Source organism: Tubulanus polymorphus, chromosome 3 (assembly GCF_964204645.1).
Source record: "Tubulanus polymorphus chromosome 3, tnTubPoly1.2, whole genome shotgun sequence".
Taxonomy (NCBI): Eukaryota; Metazoa; Nemertea; class Palaeonemertea; order Tubulaniformes; family Tubulanidae; genus Tubulanus; species Tubulanus polymorphus.
Window position 1 is genome coordinate 4,223,130 of NC_134027.1, and position 21,246 is coordinate 4,244,375.

General features: G+C 35.0%; 2 protein-coding genes across 3 annotated transcripts; both read right to left on the minus strand.

Annotated features, from left to right (window-relative positions):
• Nucleotides 1–119: 119 nt before the first annotated feature.
• LOC141902045 (CBY1-interacting BAR domain-containing protein 1-A-like) lies at nt 120–13,392 on the minus strand. The gene is made up of 9 exons (XM_074789685.1): nt 13,274–13,392; nt 10,548–10,663; nt 10,186–10,310; nt 9,073–9,141; nt 8,888–8,989; nt 8,340–8,444; nt 7,925–8,038; nt 6,993–7,307; nt 120–3,801 (listed from the first exon to the last, which is right to left on the minus strand). The coding sequence occupies exons 1-9, from the start codon at nt 13,309–13,311 to the stop codon at nt 3,709–3,711; spliced, it is 1,077 nt and encodes a 358-aa protein (XP_074645786.1). The 5' UTR covers nt 13,312–13,392; the 3' UTR covers nt 120–3,708.
• A 787-nt stretch (nt 13,393–14,179) lies between these two features.
• LOC141901459 (nucleolar RNA helicase 2-like) lies at nt 14,180–20,970 on the minus strand. 2 transcript variants are annotated; one of them, XM_074788699.1, is made up of 14 exons: nt 20,807–20,970; nt 19,481–19,623; nt 18,202–18,466; nt 18,029–18,112; nt 17,914–17,933; nt 17,761–17,832; nt 17,362–17,665; nt 16,594–16,742; nt 16,125–16,331; nt 15,901–16,005; nt 15,411–15,604; nt 15,113–15,272; nt 14,889–15,026; nt 14,180–14,569 (listed from the first exon to the last, which is right to left on the minus strand). In XM_074788699.1, exons 1-14 carry the CDS (start codon nt 20,910–20,912, stop codon nt 14,291–14,293), a joined length of 2,226 nt encoding a protein of 741 aa, XP_074644800.1. In that variant the 5' UTR covers nt 20,913–20,970; the 3' UTR covers nt 14,180–14,290. The 2 variants fall into 2 exon arrangements, with proteins under 2 accessions (XP_074644800.1, XP_074644801.1); XM_074788700.1 differs by lacking the exons at nt 19,481–19,623; nt 20,807–20,970 and adding an exon at nt 18,567–18,750.
• Nucleotides 20,971–21,246: the final 276 nt, after the last annotated feature.

Here is a 21,246-nt window from a genome sequence, read left to right on the forward strand (position 1 = left end):
GTGTGATGAACTGGCCTCGTTGCCAACAGATTTTCATCAAGATGAATCAACAAGGCTTCCCTAAACAATTGCTAGCATATACCGCCAATTGAAAAAATAAATTACCAATGTACTAATCATTGTGGTTAAACTAATAATGTGTTTATTACAGTGTACTCATATCATAGCATGTTACATTGAATAAAATATCTACAAATTGTTTGTAACAAGTCGACCAAGCCATAGTGTCTATGTTACTGAAAATCTACAAAAAACATCACATGCCAAAATAGCCAAGGAAAACAGATACTACAGTGGAACCTCGTTATAACGAACTCGGATACAACGATTCATCGGATATAACAAAATATAGAAATTTGTCCCAAGTAAGAACATTTTAATTAATTTCATACTGGATATAATGAACTTTCGGTAATAACGAACATATTTTCTGGTCCCGTGAAGTTCGTTGTAACGAGGTTCCACTGTAACTCCTGCCGTCAACTAATTACAAGAAATATTGATTTTCAAAATGTGCAGTCCACAGGAGAAATAAATATATATGTATCACAGACTGGTTTTACACTAAGAAAAACAAATTTTAGAACACAGTGAAGAAACTAGTATCTTGCACTTTACACCACGGCTTTAAAAACAATCTGAATTTTTAACATGAGGTATATAATTTTAAATCAAAAAGTATATGAAATTTGTATGGTTCTGGATAAAAGCACAATTTGTACACAACATCATGTTGTTTCTGCAAATCATCGCTAGTCGTCATAAAATGTGTTTGTAGCTACTTTATAAACAGACAAGCCTAATAGGTAATGTTGTTTAAGCATGGGCTTTAAAGAGTCCATGGTTTTATTAAATTCTTAAAATTCTTATGCATCACAGTCAATTGATAGCTATAACTGCTATAATGACAGCTTCATAAATTGCATACCACTTGACCAATCAGATCTAGTAATACGAAATCACTTACAGATATGAATGTCACATAACACAAGTTTCGGGTTGATTAAGTCTCCTGGCCAGTAGGATTTCTCAAGTTATAGGAAACTACCTGTCTATGATATTAACGAAGGTGTCTTCAAATTATCAGTAGTTTGGCAGAATGAACAAAGGCAATAACAATACATGTAGCAACATAGACATGAATGTAGACATATTATAGATGTGTACATAAACCATGCAATTGTTTACATTTATAGTATTTTTATGAAATTACAATATAACAATGGAAGTATATTTACACACGAGTGTACACTCAAATTTTACAGACACTCACTTTAAGACAAAGGAATTCATACTTTACTATTAAATATATGGAAAATATGTCATGCAAATTATTCGTCACATATTATTCTAAGAAAATGTAGAATGAATGAAATATTTTGGCAATAACTACGCTCAATACATTTGGATAAGATACAATATAATTCATTAGTTAGATCTTCCCTTGGTGCATTTATAACTCAATATCTTGACATAAGAAAACTCATTTTGAATCAGCGCATTGTAGCAACTAATCAAGTATAAGTGAGCTTTTGATTGATTTGTTATAAAAGACTTTAGAATGGATGGATTTTCAATATATCTCATTATGGTATTATAGTTGTGATCATGTATGTATGTTGATGTACCAACATCATCTGGATGGACAAATTGCATTTTTATGGATGGACTATTAAAAGCCAGCACTAAATACTCTGCATTACTAAATTTGTCTGAGGATGGATTCATTATTTCACAAGTTTGTCAATGTTATCAGCAATTTACACACTTTAAAAAGGGTTTTAAAAAGATTCACATTTAAAAAGGAGGCATGACATGTATCTTAGTCGAGCATCATTTTGAGTCTATCAGAGAAAAATGATAATCAACTTTTGAATAATAAAATCAATAACTAATCACTATAAAAATAGTAAGTCAATCTTTAAGTAAACAGCTGATTATGCATTTAAATGGACGGTATTTGATATTCATAAGTAGTTGTAATTGTATAATCATTTTCAGTTACAAATAGATTATAAACAATGAACCCAGGTCACACCACTATTTCATTGACAGGGTGCTTCATTACATTTAGATTAAGGCTCATCGAAATTTAAATTTCTGGTTCAAAAGTGTGACTAAATTTATAATCATTTTCTAATGTAAAATATACACTATCTACACAGCATGGTTGACTTATCAGAAACAAACTGAAGACCACTGGCAATGAAAGATCTTATCTGAATGCCTAATCCCATAAAATCCAACAATGAAACTGGGTTTCTACATTCCCATTGACCAAGTTGTTACATAATAATAGAAAAAACTATAGATTATCCGATTTCGGCATAGAAAGCAAATCTCCTTTCTTGTTGGACAGACTATCATATAGATACACAGCAATTTAATATTTTAATCAGTTTAGCTCAGATGGTTCACTAATATAACTAAAACAACGGCATATTATCACGTAAATATACATCGATAATGATAAGATGATGATGACGATGGCAAAAAACAATGAGTGTTTAATAATTTATATACGATATGATATATAAACCTGACGAAGATATAATATCAGAGATGCATGAAGAATCAGATATAATGTCGTCGTCTCTTTCAACATAAACAAAACAAGTCAACAATAAATACATGTACACAGTAATCCAGCACGCAGCATATGTACAGGCTGCCATGTAAAAATATCACAAAAACACCTCTTAAACGTTGTTATTATGAGCACTCAGCTAAATTGAAGTGTGAAAATAGAATCAAAATCACACAATAAGCTGTTTTTGTGTAAAAGGTTGAGGAGATCACACTATTAGCACAGGCAGTCAGTTGTCCATTTTAACAAGTTTAACCCCCTTTTCTAATATCTAAGTGATAACAAGTCAAATGGTTCAACTATTAGAAACCATTGCTAATAGTAATCGCTGATATTCCAGTTGTGATTTTTGGCGGTTGTATAACTGATCATAGTCAAGTGAAGGAAAGTTTATTAACCGTGTCAATTAGTACATGATATAATGCAGTACTGATAGTTCATTCAACTTATTGAACATGCCAGTAGGTATTAAGTCAAAAATCAACAGTTGACAACCAGTTTTTATACATGTAGGTGGCAGCACCCTGTCACTGTATTGTATAGAGAAAACCACTCCTGAATGGTTCAAGAATAACTACAGGATAGCCTTTATAAATAGATTCATTCAAATCAGATTTCTTTTTGAGCTGATATCTCTAAAACTTTGTATGAACATAGTGACGAATACCCCGCCTTGTATTATTGAGGATATAATACCCCAGTTGCATTAAATAAATCGAAGTTTGTTTGAATGTTTTAAACATGAAAACTGACTGAAACAAAACTAACGCAGCGTTGCCAATCACAGTCTAAACAATCTCCAATCCAACAGCTAAATTCATCTTGAAATCCAGTTGACTTGTTATCACGTATCTGTGAGGTTAAATGCTAACAAAAGACAATTGCTATAAACCTGAGGAGATCCAACTGGACTTAGCGAGTGCTTAATAACGCTTTAATAAAATGGAGGAGGACAGACCAACGAAACATGGAAATATCGTTTTCAAAAATCCTGAAGCTTCAATACTGAAATAGGTGTTTGTTGATCATCCAATCTCTATACAACGTACGAATTATTGAAATCCGTACCGTCTTCATCAAGTCCATAAAGAGTCTCAATAATTCACTAACAACTTCAACACCTATCGACGATATTTACTATACGATTCATCATCTTCATCTTCATCATCAATATCATCATCATCGTCATCGTCTTCATCATCATCGTCATCATCCTGAAATAAAGCAAAATAATTTTTGGTAAAATGATTTTTTTAGAAATTATTTTTGGTATAGATAGATTAAAATACAACATCTTATATATTCTTTTAATACAAAAAACAACCTCGAATTTTTTCCTGAGGCCAAACCTCTATTTGTCTATTTATGTGCCACGTTTGGTTAATGAAATCTAATAGGTCCTAATGATCATATTGTATTGACGACCTTTCAGAGAATAGAATGCTTTATCTACACCCGAAACTGATCGATTGTCAAAAGTGAAATTCAGTAGACGAACCTCGAATAGTCATGATTTCTATTCAGACAACTGTAAATAGTCGTCGCAATCTTTTATCTCTCGTTCGTTTCAAATAAATAGGTTTCATATACATATACATATACCTGAGTAAATGATCAGAGCATTCTAATGACAGATTGATTAATGGTTTAAACAGCCGGGCAATCACCGTTTTGTCTTTAACATCATTAGATTATACCGGTACTGAGAAAACTTGGTAATTTGGAGAAATCATTCCGATACTCCATCATGGTACATATAATACAACTCGAGATACGTATCAAATTCAAATGAGCAAATCTTAGAATTGATACTAAGTTATGACCAACTTGCAAAAATCTTGAGATATAACATTCAAATGAGCAAATCTTAGAATTGATACTTAAAATAGAAATTACGACCAACTTTATCATAAAACCATCCAAGGGCTATAATACAGGGCTACAGAAAGACGTTTTTAGTATTAGTATTCACTATGCGTGAATAATGTCCTTTTATTGAAATGTCTGAGAAAAACACTCAATCATTACGAAATCAAAACAATCAAGGCTTCTTCGGATTATTGTTTTTTTTTTGTCTCAGTACAAATATCTAAATCAGGGCCATAAAACTTCAAGAGACAATCATTAAAACTGACAGAGAAATAATATACCATTGTATAAAAACAATCTAAAGTCTTGAGAGCTTGTGGGAAAATCTATTCAAACCGGTAGACATTTTGAGGCCAAGGTATCCAAGTTAATATTCCAAACTAAATCAGTTGTTTGTAGCGCAATCACTATGAATATGAGACATTGGACAGATTTTAGACAAAAATAAACTTATCATTCAATAAAAGATCCAAATTGATGATGAAAGTGCCACAAAAATCTTCATAAATCATATGAATAGAAAACATGAAATTCTTTCTCAGCACGAAGCATTCCTATGAAAAAAATATAAATCGGATAAGTGGGCCCACCAACCGGGTTCAAGGCCGATTCCATGGTTTCTGTGGATGAAAAACACCCCGAGAAGGACACGACAGTTGTTGACAAAAACAAGTTGTATTACTACAAGACCGACATGCCGGTAGATTAGGTCAAAATATGTAATAACTTGCTATCAATGTTAATCAGTTTTGACGAACACATTTTCGTCTCATGTAGAACACTAGTGAATGAATTCACGGTTACACGATTTTCTGTATGTGACATACTGTTAAAAGGAGTGTGAAATAAAATCTCTCAACAGGAGATCAGTACGAACACACGCACATTCATATTCTATAAATTCCCACACGATGACGACTTAATGCATTTCTAGATTACAATAGACCAGAAAAAGATCTTGTCTGAAATCCTCTTTTTTCGATTTGTTCTTATATACTTCTGAAACAGCAAATATCTGATCAATGCAATGCTGAATCCATGCAGTTAACTGTTGTAGTGGCGACAATGAATGAATCAAGTGATCTATCCATTCTAATCTTTAATTACTAATTGCCCAAAAAAGTGTATATAATGTCAATGAAAAGCAATAGTTTTTAGTAATCTTATATTTGACACATTTGTCTAATAAAAAGATGAATGCATTACCACTTCAGAGTGGTCTACAGGTTAAATGGACCATGCATATTCTAGAAAATGTCAACAATTGCACATTCCTCAAAAGATTGTCATACTATTGACAAAACTCATGCAAGCAACGCACGATCAACCCACACATGTATAAAAGGTATTGCGATAATGCATGAAGATTTTTATCGGAACAAAAAGTGTTAAGAAAACAAATAAAATAGATAATGGACATTTTACAGTGAAAAACGTAACCAGGTTAGCTCGCTTGGGGCAGTACTACTGTAGTAGCGTGGCAATGTCTTACATTCGTACAATACTTACCTATTATTTCATAGTTTGACATGTGGCGACTGTAAATGGATTTGATTCCGAACTTTATTCATAATTCATTAGAGCATGAAAAGGAATGCACCTTGTCAAATGACTTCTATTACAGACATGTTTTTAGGAGATCAAATCGTCTAGATTGAAATTGAGCGGAAAAATTGCATTACCCATAGGAAGGGAATTTCCCATCTTATTTGAAGGCCAGATAGCAGTGCCCCCCGCCCGACAATTTCTTTCTCATGGTAGCCAATTTTTCCCTGAGTTTTCGCTGACTTCTCCCTGACATGCACGTTGTTTTCTCTGACTTGATCTTCTAAAAATCCAATCGATTAATAGTCAAATATAAAAGACATAGATGGAAACTGTTGGATTTTATATACGATCTAGCAATCTCAACATATTTCCCTGATTTTCGCTTTTCACAAAATTCCCTATTTCCTAACTTTTTAAAAGAAAATAAAATTCCCCGACTTTTGCTGATTTCCAGGTAAATGGCCACCGTATGTTTTAGTGATCCTGACTAGTTCTATAGCGAACAGTTACAGTTGAATGATTTCTATAATATGCACATTTCTGTTACTCATTCCATGAAAGATAACGAGGGTCACTAGTGCATGACACACTTGATGAATAACAGAAAAACCTCAAAATGAACTCGGAGGGTCATGTTGTTGAAAAATAACAAAACCAGCAATTTCACTTTCGATACATTAAGACCTTTCAAGGGTATTTACAACTAAACTACAGATACTTAGTTCTATATGAACTGACACTAAACAGTGAGGTCTCGCTGATATTTCTTAAGAAGTTCATTGAGTTTGATGAAGATTAATAACACTAGTAGAAGACAACATTTGGAGAGCTTGAAATTAGATCTCGTATGTGAATGCTCTCAGGAAATTGATCACCGTCAAAGAATAGAATAACTTCAACAGATCAAAAAGATCCGAATAGAGGATTATTTTGGGCGCCTGATAGATTGCGACTAGATGTAACAGCCCTTTACTATAAAGTCTCTCACCTCAATATGATTTGTATAATGATTATGATTAACTTGAGGTACTTTTTTCGTTCGCGTGGAGCTGTTTTTACTAGTGTGGTGATGGTTTCTGGCACTGGTATGATTCAGACTACTGCTGCCAGTATGATTACGTGAACTGCTCGTTGTTACGGAAGTTGTGTGGTTTGATTTAGGAGGACGGCGGCGTCTCGGCGTTGTAGGTGGCGTTGGTCGCGAAGACTGTCCGGCTGAGTTTAGAGACGAACGTGATGAGGTACGATGCATATTATTGAGTCGAGTTGATGAACCGAGTGGACGCAGTGAGTTTCGAAATTCCTGCAAGAAATTTAAGATAAAACTTGACTTTTAATGGTTATAAATGGTAGAGATGAACTATTTCGTAATACAAATGGTTTGTCCACTAACTCAGCCTAAGTTCGAGGATAAATATCCAAATATAGGCTAGTGAAATAATAATCTAGGGCTCGAGATAATTATTCAAGGTTTATAGACTAGCACTGTCTAGTACGATTCATAAACACTATTCAAATTCAATTGAAATACATTTTTATGGGTGAAATCCACAACAAATGACAGCATTTTTGTGCTCAAAAAGGTTAATAAACCACATAAAGCAATAATAATGTCCAGGTTTGACTACTGGTGTTGTTCAAGTGAAGTAGGTCAAGAAACCGATCAAATTCGGAATAAAGTAATCCGAACGTCATAAAATTTACTTGAATAATTAGAAAAGCTTTCACTAAAGCAAAAGAATCTTGGCGAATTCTATAAACAGGCTTTCATAAGTCAATAAACCAAAAATAACATAATACAGCCTTTTCAATAGTTTGGTACGTATACATTTGTTCAGATGTATATTTAACATGTTTATGTCAGTTCCCCACAGACCTAGAAAATGAACAAGTTTGTCCTATTGATTTTTGCTCGCTTACCTCCAAATCTTCTTCCTCACTCATTATTGATAGACTACTGTAACACTGGGTCAATGCTTCTAATGCTTTTGCGTGAAATATCATTTCCACATTCACAAAATCGTAAAGTATTTGCTGAAAGAAAGATAAATATGAACTTATCAAACATCTATATCGATAGAATTTTAAACTCAGAACCATCTTAAGCAAGTCTTCTATGGGATCAGGGAAATTATTTTATACCCTTCAAACCACTTTGAACAATGACAGACAGTTGGTAGATAACTAAAGATAATATTCATATCTCAATTAAACTGCTGTAGAGTAACCGACCATGTCTGAACATTCATAGTTCACATAGTTCTGTGATCGTGACTATGACCTTCCCACAAAATCAATGACACTTCATCAAGATGTAAATGTCTGTTACGCATACTTTTAGATCTTTAAGTTTCCGACGTTCAAAGCTGTCCATTTGTTCCTCTAATGCCTTCGTAGACCGTGCTGCATCTACTCCCGCCTTTTGTAACTCTTTTTCAGCCTGAAATTAAATCATTAGCCATTAATAGGTCATTCAACGCGATAATGACAGAAAATTTAAAATTTGAAATCAAATGAGAGCTAGCAAGCGCGGAAATCAAGTTCTTTTATCTCAGTAAGAATTTTATCGCCCGCGAAGAAAAATGTCGGTGATCTCATCAAATGAGGTCATCTGACATTTACTTAAAACGTAAAAACCCAAATTCAAAGAGCAAAACGATTTTCTCCAATTCAACTAGGGGGCTTTAAACACGTAAGCAATTCTAAGGAATCCTTCCTTCAGGTTTTCAATCGTCGCGCTATAATCTCCAGGCTTTTTGACTGCTACTAATAATATTTACCTTGGTCTGAAAATATCTGTCAAGGATGTTTAACAAGAAATAAAACAAAACGTTGATGATGAAAACATAAATAATAGACAGAGTAATGTTTGATAAAGGATACAATAGAGCCTCGATCGCTTGGATTTTTATCTTTGACTTTTTCTAATGTTTTTTGTTGTTTCGTCTCTCTGCCTCGCGCAGAAAATGATGCTTTAAGATCTTCCTATTAAATAAGACAGTTTCATATAAATCCCTAGATGATTCTCAATATATAAAACAAAACAATAGAAATGAATGAAAACTTACCCGCGCATGTTTACAAGCTGTACCATATAAAGTCAAAGGCTGAATAACTTTCGCTTCTAACCTTGAAATCTTTAAATTCAATGGACAAAATGAGATGATTAAAATATGGATTTCTTCTTAACTATTTCATATAAGATGACATCTTTTATCTCAGATTTAAGAACAGTTCAAAGGCAGAGGGTATATGAAAGCACTTAAAAAGAACTGCGTTAATTGATTACTGAAATTTGATCTTTCATAATTTTTTCGCAACGCATGTTTTTTTCTCATTGATATTTGACCTGTGGTATTTCGAATAAAAAGCTAAGGCTGGGTGCTCTCGTGTCAAACATTCAAAGCCTATTTTTGCATTTAGACAAGTTGATCAGTCAGACAATCTGCACTAGCGTTTTATCAAGAATCAAACAGAAAAAGATTTCCATTAATTCTGACTGACGCAAACAGCACATTACAAGTGATAAACAACTATATTCAGTTTTTTCTTTAAAAAGACAAACGAGCTCAATGTCTAAAAACTAAGGTAGGACGTATGTCGAGTATAATATAGGTGAACTTGCTCGAATGGAATCTCAATGATTTGATCTCCATTCACAAAACCGGCCAACAAAAACTGTTTGCCGTTATGCCTTGAAAGCCGAAAATACAAATTATATTATGGCTTTATGACATGCTAGACATATTCTTCTAAGCTTCTTAGTGAAATCAGTGTTCAGGGGCTCTGACATAGCCAGAGTGAGTATTATAGTTATATTAGAGGGATTTCACGGAATTTCTATTCATTCACGCAGCTAGTCCCTCGGTAAATTACAGGCCCAAACTGTCTTTACTCTTACAAACAATAAATATTTGTCTACACTTTTAAGTTCAAACTCAATTTCAACAAATCAATCTAATCTAATTGATAAATAAATATATCTAAGACTGGCCAGTTCTCAGTGATATCTCTTTTGATATACCATGGACATTATCTCCATGACACTGAAGAAGACCTTATAATAAACCGATAGTCTAGACTGCTATATGATTCTTAAAATACCAATTGGCAAAAATGCACGGATATGAGACATTAAAATGTCTACGTCTTTAAATCCCCAATATTTGTCATTACATTACCTCAGCTTGTCGGTAATCCTGTACAGATGATAGATATTCTGAAAATTTTGTAAGTGCTGACTTATATGTATGATTGAGTGTCTCTGATTCTGCATAGCTTTGTACTTGCGTCGACACATCATCAGCTGAAATACAATAACATAAGTTTATTCAGTCAGAATTTCAAAAATCAAGTTACTAAACAGATCTGAATGTTCTAGTTTTTCTGCAGTGTTACCCATCAATAAAGGGCGACCACACAAGAAGAGGTGATAGATTAAGTGGATGACTAATGCAACCGGATGTACGCACAGATACAACGCAGCTCTTCAGAGACGTGTCTTCAAAATGAACACTTTTAAAGTAGAGATTTCTTTAAATACCTTTATCTCTTAACCGGGCGGATTTTCTCGCGTATGCTCCGAAACTGTCACATAATAATCCGAAATGCTTTTCTACCATGGAGATTCTGTTCTGTATGAATTTGCTTTGAGACTCGCTGAAAAAAGAAACCGAATACGATTTTAATTCGATCAAAGCTTCATCGCTATTACTACGCATATATGGATAATCTTCATATAAAGATAGAAAATTACTGAGCTCGGTGAAGATTTGAAGACACGAACAATGGAACTAAAATCTAACTCTGCAGATAAATCAGCTATGTTACAAACCTCCCAGATTGCATTATAGTCTCTACAGTTGTTCTAATGTCCGAATCTTTCATATTGCCTGGTACCATCGAACTGATAGTAAAACAGCTCACGTCGTGACAGACCAGGAGAGAATCTACTACTGCCAAACAGGGGTGTAATAATCAGGCACGGTTCATAACACGTACACAATGCAATTAGAACGTTAATTGTCTCACTAATGTTAAACTATTGACTTAGTGAGCATGAATTATCATATGCATTTTATCAATCCAAGAATTGTGTATTCATGGGAATACAAGAAATTGTATAAAAGAATTAATGTCATGAACTTTTTAAAGACGGCGAACTAGGTAAGTTCGATCACAGTAAGACAGTTAGCTTTCAATTTCACGAAAAACTGGATTCGATTCTCAGAGAGGAATCGGTCATGAATCAATGTCATCGAGATATTCTGAAAAAAAACTACCGAGAAATTCTATACAACAAAAAAAAAACCTACGAAATTAGATTTTCCAATCCATTTAAAGCTTAATACGCTAAAAATAAAGCGAAAATCGACGAGATATTGAAGAATTCATACTAAAACTACTTGTCTCATCGTGTGGTGATAGTGGTTCATAGAAATTACCCATGGGTTACTAGAATATTACTTTTACTACTCTATAGCAGGAAATCTATCGCTTATTTTGGCAATTTTTCATGGAGCTTTTACTGAACAAAAAGTCAAATACAAGGGTCCACTTTTATGAAAGAGCGAAGTACGCGGACGCATGGTGATTTTACACTACTGCGCTCATATAAACCGTTAAATATAAGTAATATACTTGTGGTTATGTTAATTGTTATCGTGCATAGATTACTTTGCACCGGAATTAAACCATTCCGCACAGATTAACCAGGATTAAAGAACACATATCATAATATATGTCTCAACAAAGATATAAATCTTACTACGTTGAATAAGTGCTTTAGGAAAGAGACATATATTACTATAGGCCTATATATGATGAGATAATGTAGGCAGCCTATTCATCTTGGTTCAGCAAAAATGCCTTCTTATAAAAAAGTTCACAATTCTTTATAAAATAAGCAGAGATTTGTAGTGCAAAGTAAAATTGATGCCATCATTACTATCGTGGCTAAATAAAGCTAAAGGCTTAGCTGATTAAAACATAATCAACAAATTTTAAAATTCTCACTTCCAACATAAGAGATCAACTGTGGATTAATCATGATTGAACCTGTTTGAATTTTAAATTTACAGACTTCAGGCTATTTAATTTCATTTACATTTCATTGGCCGTATTTGCATTTTTAAGAATTTGTATTTGCACAATTCAACAGCGATCAATACAAATTACTGAAGATAAGTCATCATGCTCCGCATGTTGACTGATATTTACTTAAAGGTAGTCATTTCTGTGAACGCAATGACACTAGAAAAGGAACACCAACAATTTGTACTTGCTCCTTAATTAAACATTTGATTGCTGATCTCCTCTTAACAACTGTTTGATAGAGCCTTTACAAAATCTCTCCACAAGACCAGTCTTTGAACTAGTCCAAGAAAGACAATCATTCTCTTGTAAATTTGAAGATTTCAAATCAGGGATCCATAAGAAATATAATGGAACTGACCTAGATTGATAATTCCTCTTCCCTGTGTCCCAGTGACACGCACAGCAATTGTATTTCACTTTACAAGTTACCTATTTGTGAGTTGCTAAATTTATGATTCATAAAAGCCTACTAAAAAGGTAACCAAACTTCATTTAGTGCAAACATGGCATGGTTTGAAAAATCGAGAATAGTTGAATGATGACTCAAAAGACAGGATTCTATTCTCATGGCGAGATCAACACTCGCGTCTCAAAACGATTTAAAACAATCCGAGCTAGACTTATTTGATAGGCTACTAATTAAACCTTCATCATAATTTGTACAATAATGAATGGTCAAAGTTTCAACAAATTCTTCAAGATTTCAAATTATTTTATATTGAACATGGATCTTTTTGATTGACTAGAGTTACAGATCAATAGTCTCACTTACACTTCCTGTTTATAAACTACTAGGTGAGAGATGAAACCAAGTAAAGTTGGCTCTCTATCTATTTACAAAACCTATCAGACGTTGGGTCTGATGTGTACCAGCTTGGAAACTAGTAGGCTAGGCCTACCATCAAAAATTCATCTCAAGCCTGATGTCTAACGCGAGCTCAACCTTTCCCCCAATGAAATTTCAAAAATCTATTTCTAATGGTTTAGTTTCATTAGTAATACATATAACGAAGGTCTGAGGGAATGACAGCTCAGCTCGGCGGAAGAAACGCAGACTAAGCTGAAAATGTCTCATGCGTTAACTGTCAAAATGTTTCCTTTTAAATCCTAGAAATATGATTTCAACACCATCAAACGGTACTTAAATATCATCACATTAAATTATACGCGTACCTTTGCCTTATTTCCGCGTTAGACCGGTTCATTTTCATTGGTATTCCATTACTTATCCACAGAACAGGATTGCCTTCCTTCTTCTCCGATTCGGCGCAAGGTAAACAATGTCCAATATCGATTTGTCGCCTTCACTTCTAGAGAATACCATGAGGTGTATTCGATTACCTACTCTTTAGAGACCCAGTAATTAACTATGTAATATCCACATTGCAGATCTTTGTTACGCAATTTAGAGCGCTAAAATGTAATAATTTATGTGGTACGTTTGTAAAATCTAAACATATTTTAGGATTACTATGATTAATTGAAGATGAAAAATAAGTGGGCCCGAAATACACCATTAGTTATAGAAATTCTCTCAAGATGGCAGCACATCGTAGCAGTAACGTTCTGTGGCACAGGCAGCGTGGCACAGTGGGTAAATCACTGGACTAGAACTGGTGGATATCCCCTCGATAGCTTAGCTGGTAGAGCGGAGGACTGTAGAGGCATCGTAGTCGACGGTCAATATACCATTTGCTATTTGCCTTATCCTTGGAGTAGTCAAAAGATTACTCCTAGCCTTATCGCAGGGTCCATGCAGATGTCTTTCTCGGATATTAGTTTCCAAGGAGAAAATATCAAATTTTGAGTTCTGCATCCCTTTCTTCATATCCCAATAACTGTAGAAAGAAGCCTCCTAAATTTGTAGAATTTGCTGGTTTTGTAAGTTTTTGGGTATTTTGTTTAAATTGATTAAAGGACTTTTAAGCACCTTTTAAAGCATTTTCTGTAATGTATTGAAGTTATTTTAGGAATTGTAGACCCTGTATTAAATGCAACACAATCTTCCAACATCCTCCAGTTAACCAACTAAATTCCTCCGTCCATCTGCGTACCAAATAATCATAACAGCAAGATATATTTTCAGTACAATTTTTCGAATTTTTATTACTAACACAAGACAGAACTTGGCTAGAGTTTTCATTTAGGGAATATGGCTAAAAACATTGTCAATGACCGAGCTGCTCAAACTCAGTCATCAAATCTCATTCTTTTGTTTTTGTTATTATCCACAAAATCATCGAATTGCCTTCGTTTAAACGATCCGTTGTTGTTGCGATGAAAACCACCGCCGCCTCGTCGACCACCTCCTCCTCGGTTTCTGTTAAAATGTCCACCTCCACCTCGAGCGGGAGCTCGTTCTACTAGTTCCGGTAATTCAGTCGCCACTGAAAGACTGTCCCATTTCGTATCTTCCCATTGGTCCTCAAATTCTGCTTGAATCGATGTCGGTACGTCAAATACACAACCCTGAAATTACAAATAACATTTCATCTCAATAACCACTAATCATAGATGCAGCATAAACCGTCCTTGATAAATACAAGGATTCTTATAGATCAGGGAATCCAAAATTCAGTATATCCTCAACCAAAAATTGCCTGATCAAATTATGAGATATCCTCAGTGGCAGCCGTTTCTTTCCACGTGGCACTCAGCAAGAAAACACCAAAAATTCCTTGGTTTTCCGAGAAGAGTCAGAACTCTGTAATTTTCCTTGAAAGGAAAAGAAACCAAAATCCCCTGGTCTGCAAGAACCACGCAAATACAAACGTAGTTAGATACAGACCTTTTTGTCAGCGCACATTCGCATATTATGGATACTATTATCGCGATGATCCGCGCCTAATTGACGTTCAATAGCCGACCAGCAATAACCAAGACCTCTCATCTCCGATTCCGTTTCGAATAAGAATGTCGTGAATCCCTAGAAATAACAAATAAGGTTGAAAAATTCAATGAGTGTAATTAGAATCTACCTGGCGTGACAAACACTCCGTCTTAGCTCCTTACCTCTTTCGACGTTATCAAAGATCTGTGAGCGATAGATGTATTTCCGGTTAATAATGCGAGTGCAGCTGCTAGTGCCGTTCGGGCCCCTTTTGTTTCGATCAATTTATCAGCAGATTCAAAGAAATGAGAATAAGCCTTTTCCTTCACATCATCTAACGACCTACAGGGAAACGAATAGCAGTGTTGAAATAAGCATGTAGCGGCACATACTTCACTATGAAAAAACCAGATCTTTCGCATTTAAATTTTCAAAGTATGAAAACTTCCACGACAACAACAAATACAAATTAAGTAATACCTCACAACATCTTCACTAGAAGCGTGGATGATGTCTTCCTTAGTTGGCACACCAATTTTTTTGAACGTTATACCCGCTTTTCGTTCTACTTCGGATAGAGCGTAATCTTCGAACGGTTTGTAGAAACATATACACACTCCACCTCGACCAGCTCGGCCAGTTCGTCCTGATCTGTGTATATACGAATCCACATCCTATAATACAAAATACAAATTCATTCCAAAATCGTCCGAACTTTTTCATTCAAATCACTCAACTTTAATAGTCATAGAGATTGCGAAATCCATAATACTCCAACATTTTGTGCATTTTCCCCGACCCTTAGCCAAAAAAGCCTATATTAAATTCTTAAGATATTCAGAGTTGAGTTCCTCATCAACGGCAAGAACGAGACAAATTAAAATTCCCGGACTTTTCCAGGATTGATCAGAAAAAGTTCAGATTTCCCAGACTCCTTGATCTGTAAGAGCCATAGTTATAATATACGTACACTAGGAGGCTGACACTGAATGACTAGATCAACTTCGGGAATATCTAAACCACGCGCGGCAACATTTGTAGTAACTAAACACCGGTAATGACCTTCTCGGAATTTCTGAAAAAAACACCAACACGCCATGGTAAAAATATCTCTTCATAAAATTCTCATTTGCTCTTCTACTGGGAGAGGAACAACTAAAAATTGATCCCCGCCGAAACGAATTTTCTCTCTACCTTTAACACCATTTCTCGTTTGCTCTGTTTGATGTCTCCGTGTAGAACATGTACGTCCTGTTTGATTGCACTATCACAAGCCAGTTCATCGCAGTCACGTTTCGTTTCACAGAAAACCATCGCTCGTCCGTGGTTACCACTGTACACTTGAATAACGTCTCCGATAGCAGCAGGACGGTCCTGATAGTTACATTTAATCGCTAAATGCTGTAAAGAAAATAATCAAGCATCATTAATAGATTATATAATTATATACCATATTTAGTGTCTAATTCAAATTGAGTTATGCCTACAATAAAATATGCAATGCATTGCATGAAATATTCTTTATAATATCAAGCATCACTTGTAGCCTATCTTATAACATTTTACAACCAATGCTTAAACAGCAATAAATACTCTAAGTCTTATTTAGATTTCTCAATAGATTCGGTTCAAATTAATTCATTAAAAAGATCTGGTTCTGTACCTGAACTGTAGTCGCCGTTTTCACACGATCTTGACCAATCAGATCTATCTGGATCATATCATCTCTCATGTATTTGCTTGCCGTCTTTCTCACCCATGAAGGCATTGTAGCCGAGAATAACAGCGTCTGTGGATTCATTTCGGGCTGATCTGAAAATATAGTAGATATTCACATCAGTATCAATACGGCTATTGATTTACTAGACCAAAATCTTAACCCTTTCAGTGCGTCTACACTGCAGTGCGGTGATAGAGTTTGCTAGTACACCACGATGCGGTGTATTGATACACCACGATGCGGTGTATCGATGTAATTAGTAATTATCTCTCTTGAAAAATGGCAGCACCTGTCAAACATAGTGAAATACTAGTAACTAACGATACATTGCGCCGATGTGTAGACGCACTGTAGCTGTATTCCCGTTATTCAACACACTAGGGTGGAATCTTTAAAAAATTTTCAAATTATCTCCAGCACTATATGGTATTAATTAGTCAGCACTGAAAGGGTTAAACACAAAATATGTTTGTTATAACCAATCGTTTGTTATATCTACTATGAAATTTTCTAACGTGGGACAAATCCTTTATATTTATTATATCCAATGAATTGTTGTATCCGAGTTCGTTATTACGAGGTTCCGCTGTAATTCTGAACAATAGCTGGCTATGAAATAGCTCATATTGTCGACGAAAACATCTGTAGTGGCGTGCCACTCCATTACTGGGGTTCTTAAAGGGGATTACGGAGTCATCTTGCATGATCTACCTTTAGAATAAGCGCCACTGATAATCTTATCGACGATCTCCGCAAATCCCATATCCAGCATCTGATCAACTTCGTCGAGAACGATGTATTTCAACTTCGTCACGTCAAACGTTCCACGTTCGATGTAGTCGTAAATTCGACCGGGAGTTCCGACTAAAACATCTAAACCATTTCTCATCGCTTGCATCTGAGGTTCATACGGTACACCTCCGTATATACAATACGATTTCACTTTTGAGCTCAGTGAATCGAAATCATTGCCTACTTGTTTAGCCAATTCACGAGTAGGAGCCATAACTAATGCCTGAAATAAGATTATTATTATCATTAAGAAAAGGTAAAATGCAGAGAAATATTACGAGAATCAATAATTCGTTGTTGGAGGAGCTCCATCTATACCTTCGGTGCTCGTCCTCGTGCTGTGTCGTTCAATTTCTCTAGATGACAAACAAGTGGAATGGCAAAAGAAAACTAAAATTTAAGAAAATTCAAATTTGGATTAATTGGTATAAAAAAACTTTCCATGCCCAATCGCAATTGATTTCAACTTACAGTTTTTCCTGTTCCAGTTCCTAAAAAACCATTCGCATAATTAGATAATTAAATTCAGAAATCTTTATTAGGGTGATATTCTTTTTTCGATAAATATATTTAGGCAGATACTTACTAGCCTGAGCAACAACATCTTTACCGGAATAGATTTGATTGTAGGTCTTCGACTGAACCGGGAATAAGTATGCAATACCTCTTGCTATAAATAATAACATTACATGAAAATATGATAAAATATTTTGATTAGTTGGGATAATTACTGGGTGATAAAAGTATCAATTTGCTTACCCTTTAATTTATTAACAACCGAATCTAAAATTTCAAACTTGCTGAAATCTCCGCTAGCGACGACTTCTTCATCAACAACTGCTTCCTGAACACGTTTTAAAACTCTTGGTGGACTCTTCTCTTTTTTCAATTTCTTTTTCGTTATTTCCACATTTTCTTTCAAGTCTACCTCCTCAGGCACGTCATCTGTAGAAATTTGTGATACTTCACCATTTTCTGCTTTCTCCTCTTTCACTATAGGCTTCGATTTATCTTTCTTTTCTTTCTGAAAAACCGTGCAATTCCAACGAGAGGTGAAAACTGACACTTACACTTAACGATGTACGCACAGACTATACAAAAGAAAACAATCATATTTTTCACACCTTGGATTTCTTATGTTTCTTAGCTTTTTTCTCTTCTTTAGTCCCCATATTTACTTCTTCGATTGGTTTTATGTCTGATATAGCTGGCATTAATATAGTTTAAACGTTACTTAGCGTAGAAAACCAATGTTTTTGATGAGCCAATATTCCCTGTTTGTGTACACTTGGCACACGTGTGAGCAAAAGGTTGACGTACTAGGAACAGATACGGACTACTGGACCGGACATTTTTCACTACCGGTATTTATATTATCATAATTCATTTTTATGTCGAACGGAATTAACCAAAAACTGTTGACCCAGAATACATCCGAATTTTTATATATCTATTGGTAAACTCTTTAACACTTAAAATTTTTGCATATAATTCAACTCTACGAACTGTCATGAATAAATAAATATGTCCATATTCATGCAATTTCTAGGTTATACCCCACTGTGCTTATATACCAATAAAGGATTCAAAAATATCTTATGTATACCCATGTATTATGTGTACTCAAAACTACTTTCAAAATTTAGTTGTTATTAGCGGAATAAAATGGGTATTTATATTTACTAAGTTGAAATAGCCTCATCTAAATTTCAATTAAAATTCAAATGTCCCAAAAGAGAACAAGACTTCTTCCACTACACAACTTCCTAATTATAACTCGGTTTATGAAGTAATTACACAACAAATATCAATGTATGTTTGAAATGGAGTCTGATCGATAATAACCTGTGACAGAGATTTGTATGTCAACTCAAAGGTTAGGGCAACATTGCCATTCATCTGGAAGTAGATATTTCCCCAAATTTGGCATTATATTCGGACCCTTTTTCTAACCCAAATTGAAAATAAATCTTATGAATTCTATTTATGGTAACGGTAAAATAGCATTTATCAATATGGATTTCGTATCTATATTTACCATAGCTAAATTCTGACACATCACTGATGACACATGATAGCTTCGATAAACTGTCGATGAAAGTACATTTCGATGGACATGAAAGTTTCTTAAGGGAGAGCCATATTTCTGTAGTGGTTTGATCGATCGGGATGCACTTGTATCTGAAAAACACATAAATATAAAATCAAACTATAGTTTGGGCTAAAAGGGTAAAGGCCTGTACTAAACATCTGACACTACTGATCATGCGGACATTCGTATATGGGATAGCAAATCCAAATATATCATCACAAGCTACAGCACATTAAGATCAGAATCAGCAATCAACAAGCCTCTCCATTGTAATTGAATTAGGCTTTTAAATTGGATTGCTTCAAATAAAGGTGTCTTCATCTAAATCCCCAATCCCATGATGCAGCAAAAAAAAGTAAGTAAATAGGGTACTTCATACAAATAGAAATTCCTTCAGTCATTTAGATTCCTGTTCCTAAAACTACAATGCGATAAAGAGCCTCGAGTTGTCACTTTCCAACTCGACAAGTCGTCATATTTATGTCGACATATCGCGACGTTTTCATGACAAATTTTGCTTTTTCGCCCATTTTCCACGGGACAAGCCGTCATTTGAAGACACGTCTAAATGTAAGATGAGGACGCCAGTGATATGACGACTGAGTTTCAAGTCGTCATGAATATGTCGACTTGTCGCGAGGAAAATGGTCGAGAAAACGAAACATGTCGTCAAAATGTCACGATATGTCGACATATTCATGTCGACTTGATGCGATATATCGCGATATGTCGACATAAATATGACGACTTCTCGAGTTGGAACGCGACGACTCGAGGCCCTTTATCGCTTCCATATAAAACTCTATAAAGCCCCTATTTCGCTCTATTCCAGAGTATTCTCTGTTGCCGTCTGGAACTCGTTGTTATGCAATGATATCTTGAAACTAGAATCGGCTCAACGCTAAGCTTCTGAAGGATATGATAACTTCCTTACTAATACAAAGTCCTGAATATCAAAATCTGCAAGACTATTTCAAAGTGCGTCCCAACATAATGCTAATAAGCTATAGATAGATTGTCATAAGACAGACCGCAATAATATATCGAAATATCAGTCACACCCAAATCGACTTCAATTATCATCGACGAAATATCACGACATTGGTCATAGTCTTAAACTACTGATTACAGATCAAATACAGCGCAGAAGAACCATTATGCTCTGATAATTTTGTTGTAACCGTATAAGAAAGGATCAATAAATAATAATTGAAGTGTAATTGTAATATGTCAAATTACTCAAAAAGCAAAGTGAAAAAGATTTTTACATACCAACAAGTGCCGTACTGATTGGAGATACACAAGCAGGAGTACTTCGCCAATAGAGAGTTGACAGAATACTCCGTGCTTGTCGAATACGATGAATAATCTGATGCATCAAAATAGAGCGTTTTTAGAAAAGAAATAATGGGTAATGCGTTCGAACGTCCATGTGGTTTATTTGAATTGAATTGATGGTATCTCCACATTAAGCGCGATGACTACGAAACGGACGATTTAAGTAATTGCGGAACTATCGGACTCGGGCGGGACTTTCATTTTAGTTGACGGAGAACCCGCTTGTCCACGTTATCATAGAACTCACATATCAGCAGCACCCTGGGACTCGAACCTCGAACATGGTGGCACGCAAGCCTCAACCAGCATAGCCCCAATCACTGGTTCTGATTCTACTTAATGATACATAATCCTTTTTACTTAAAACGTATGAT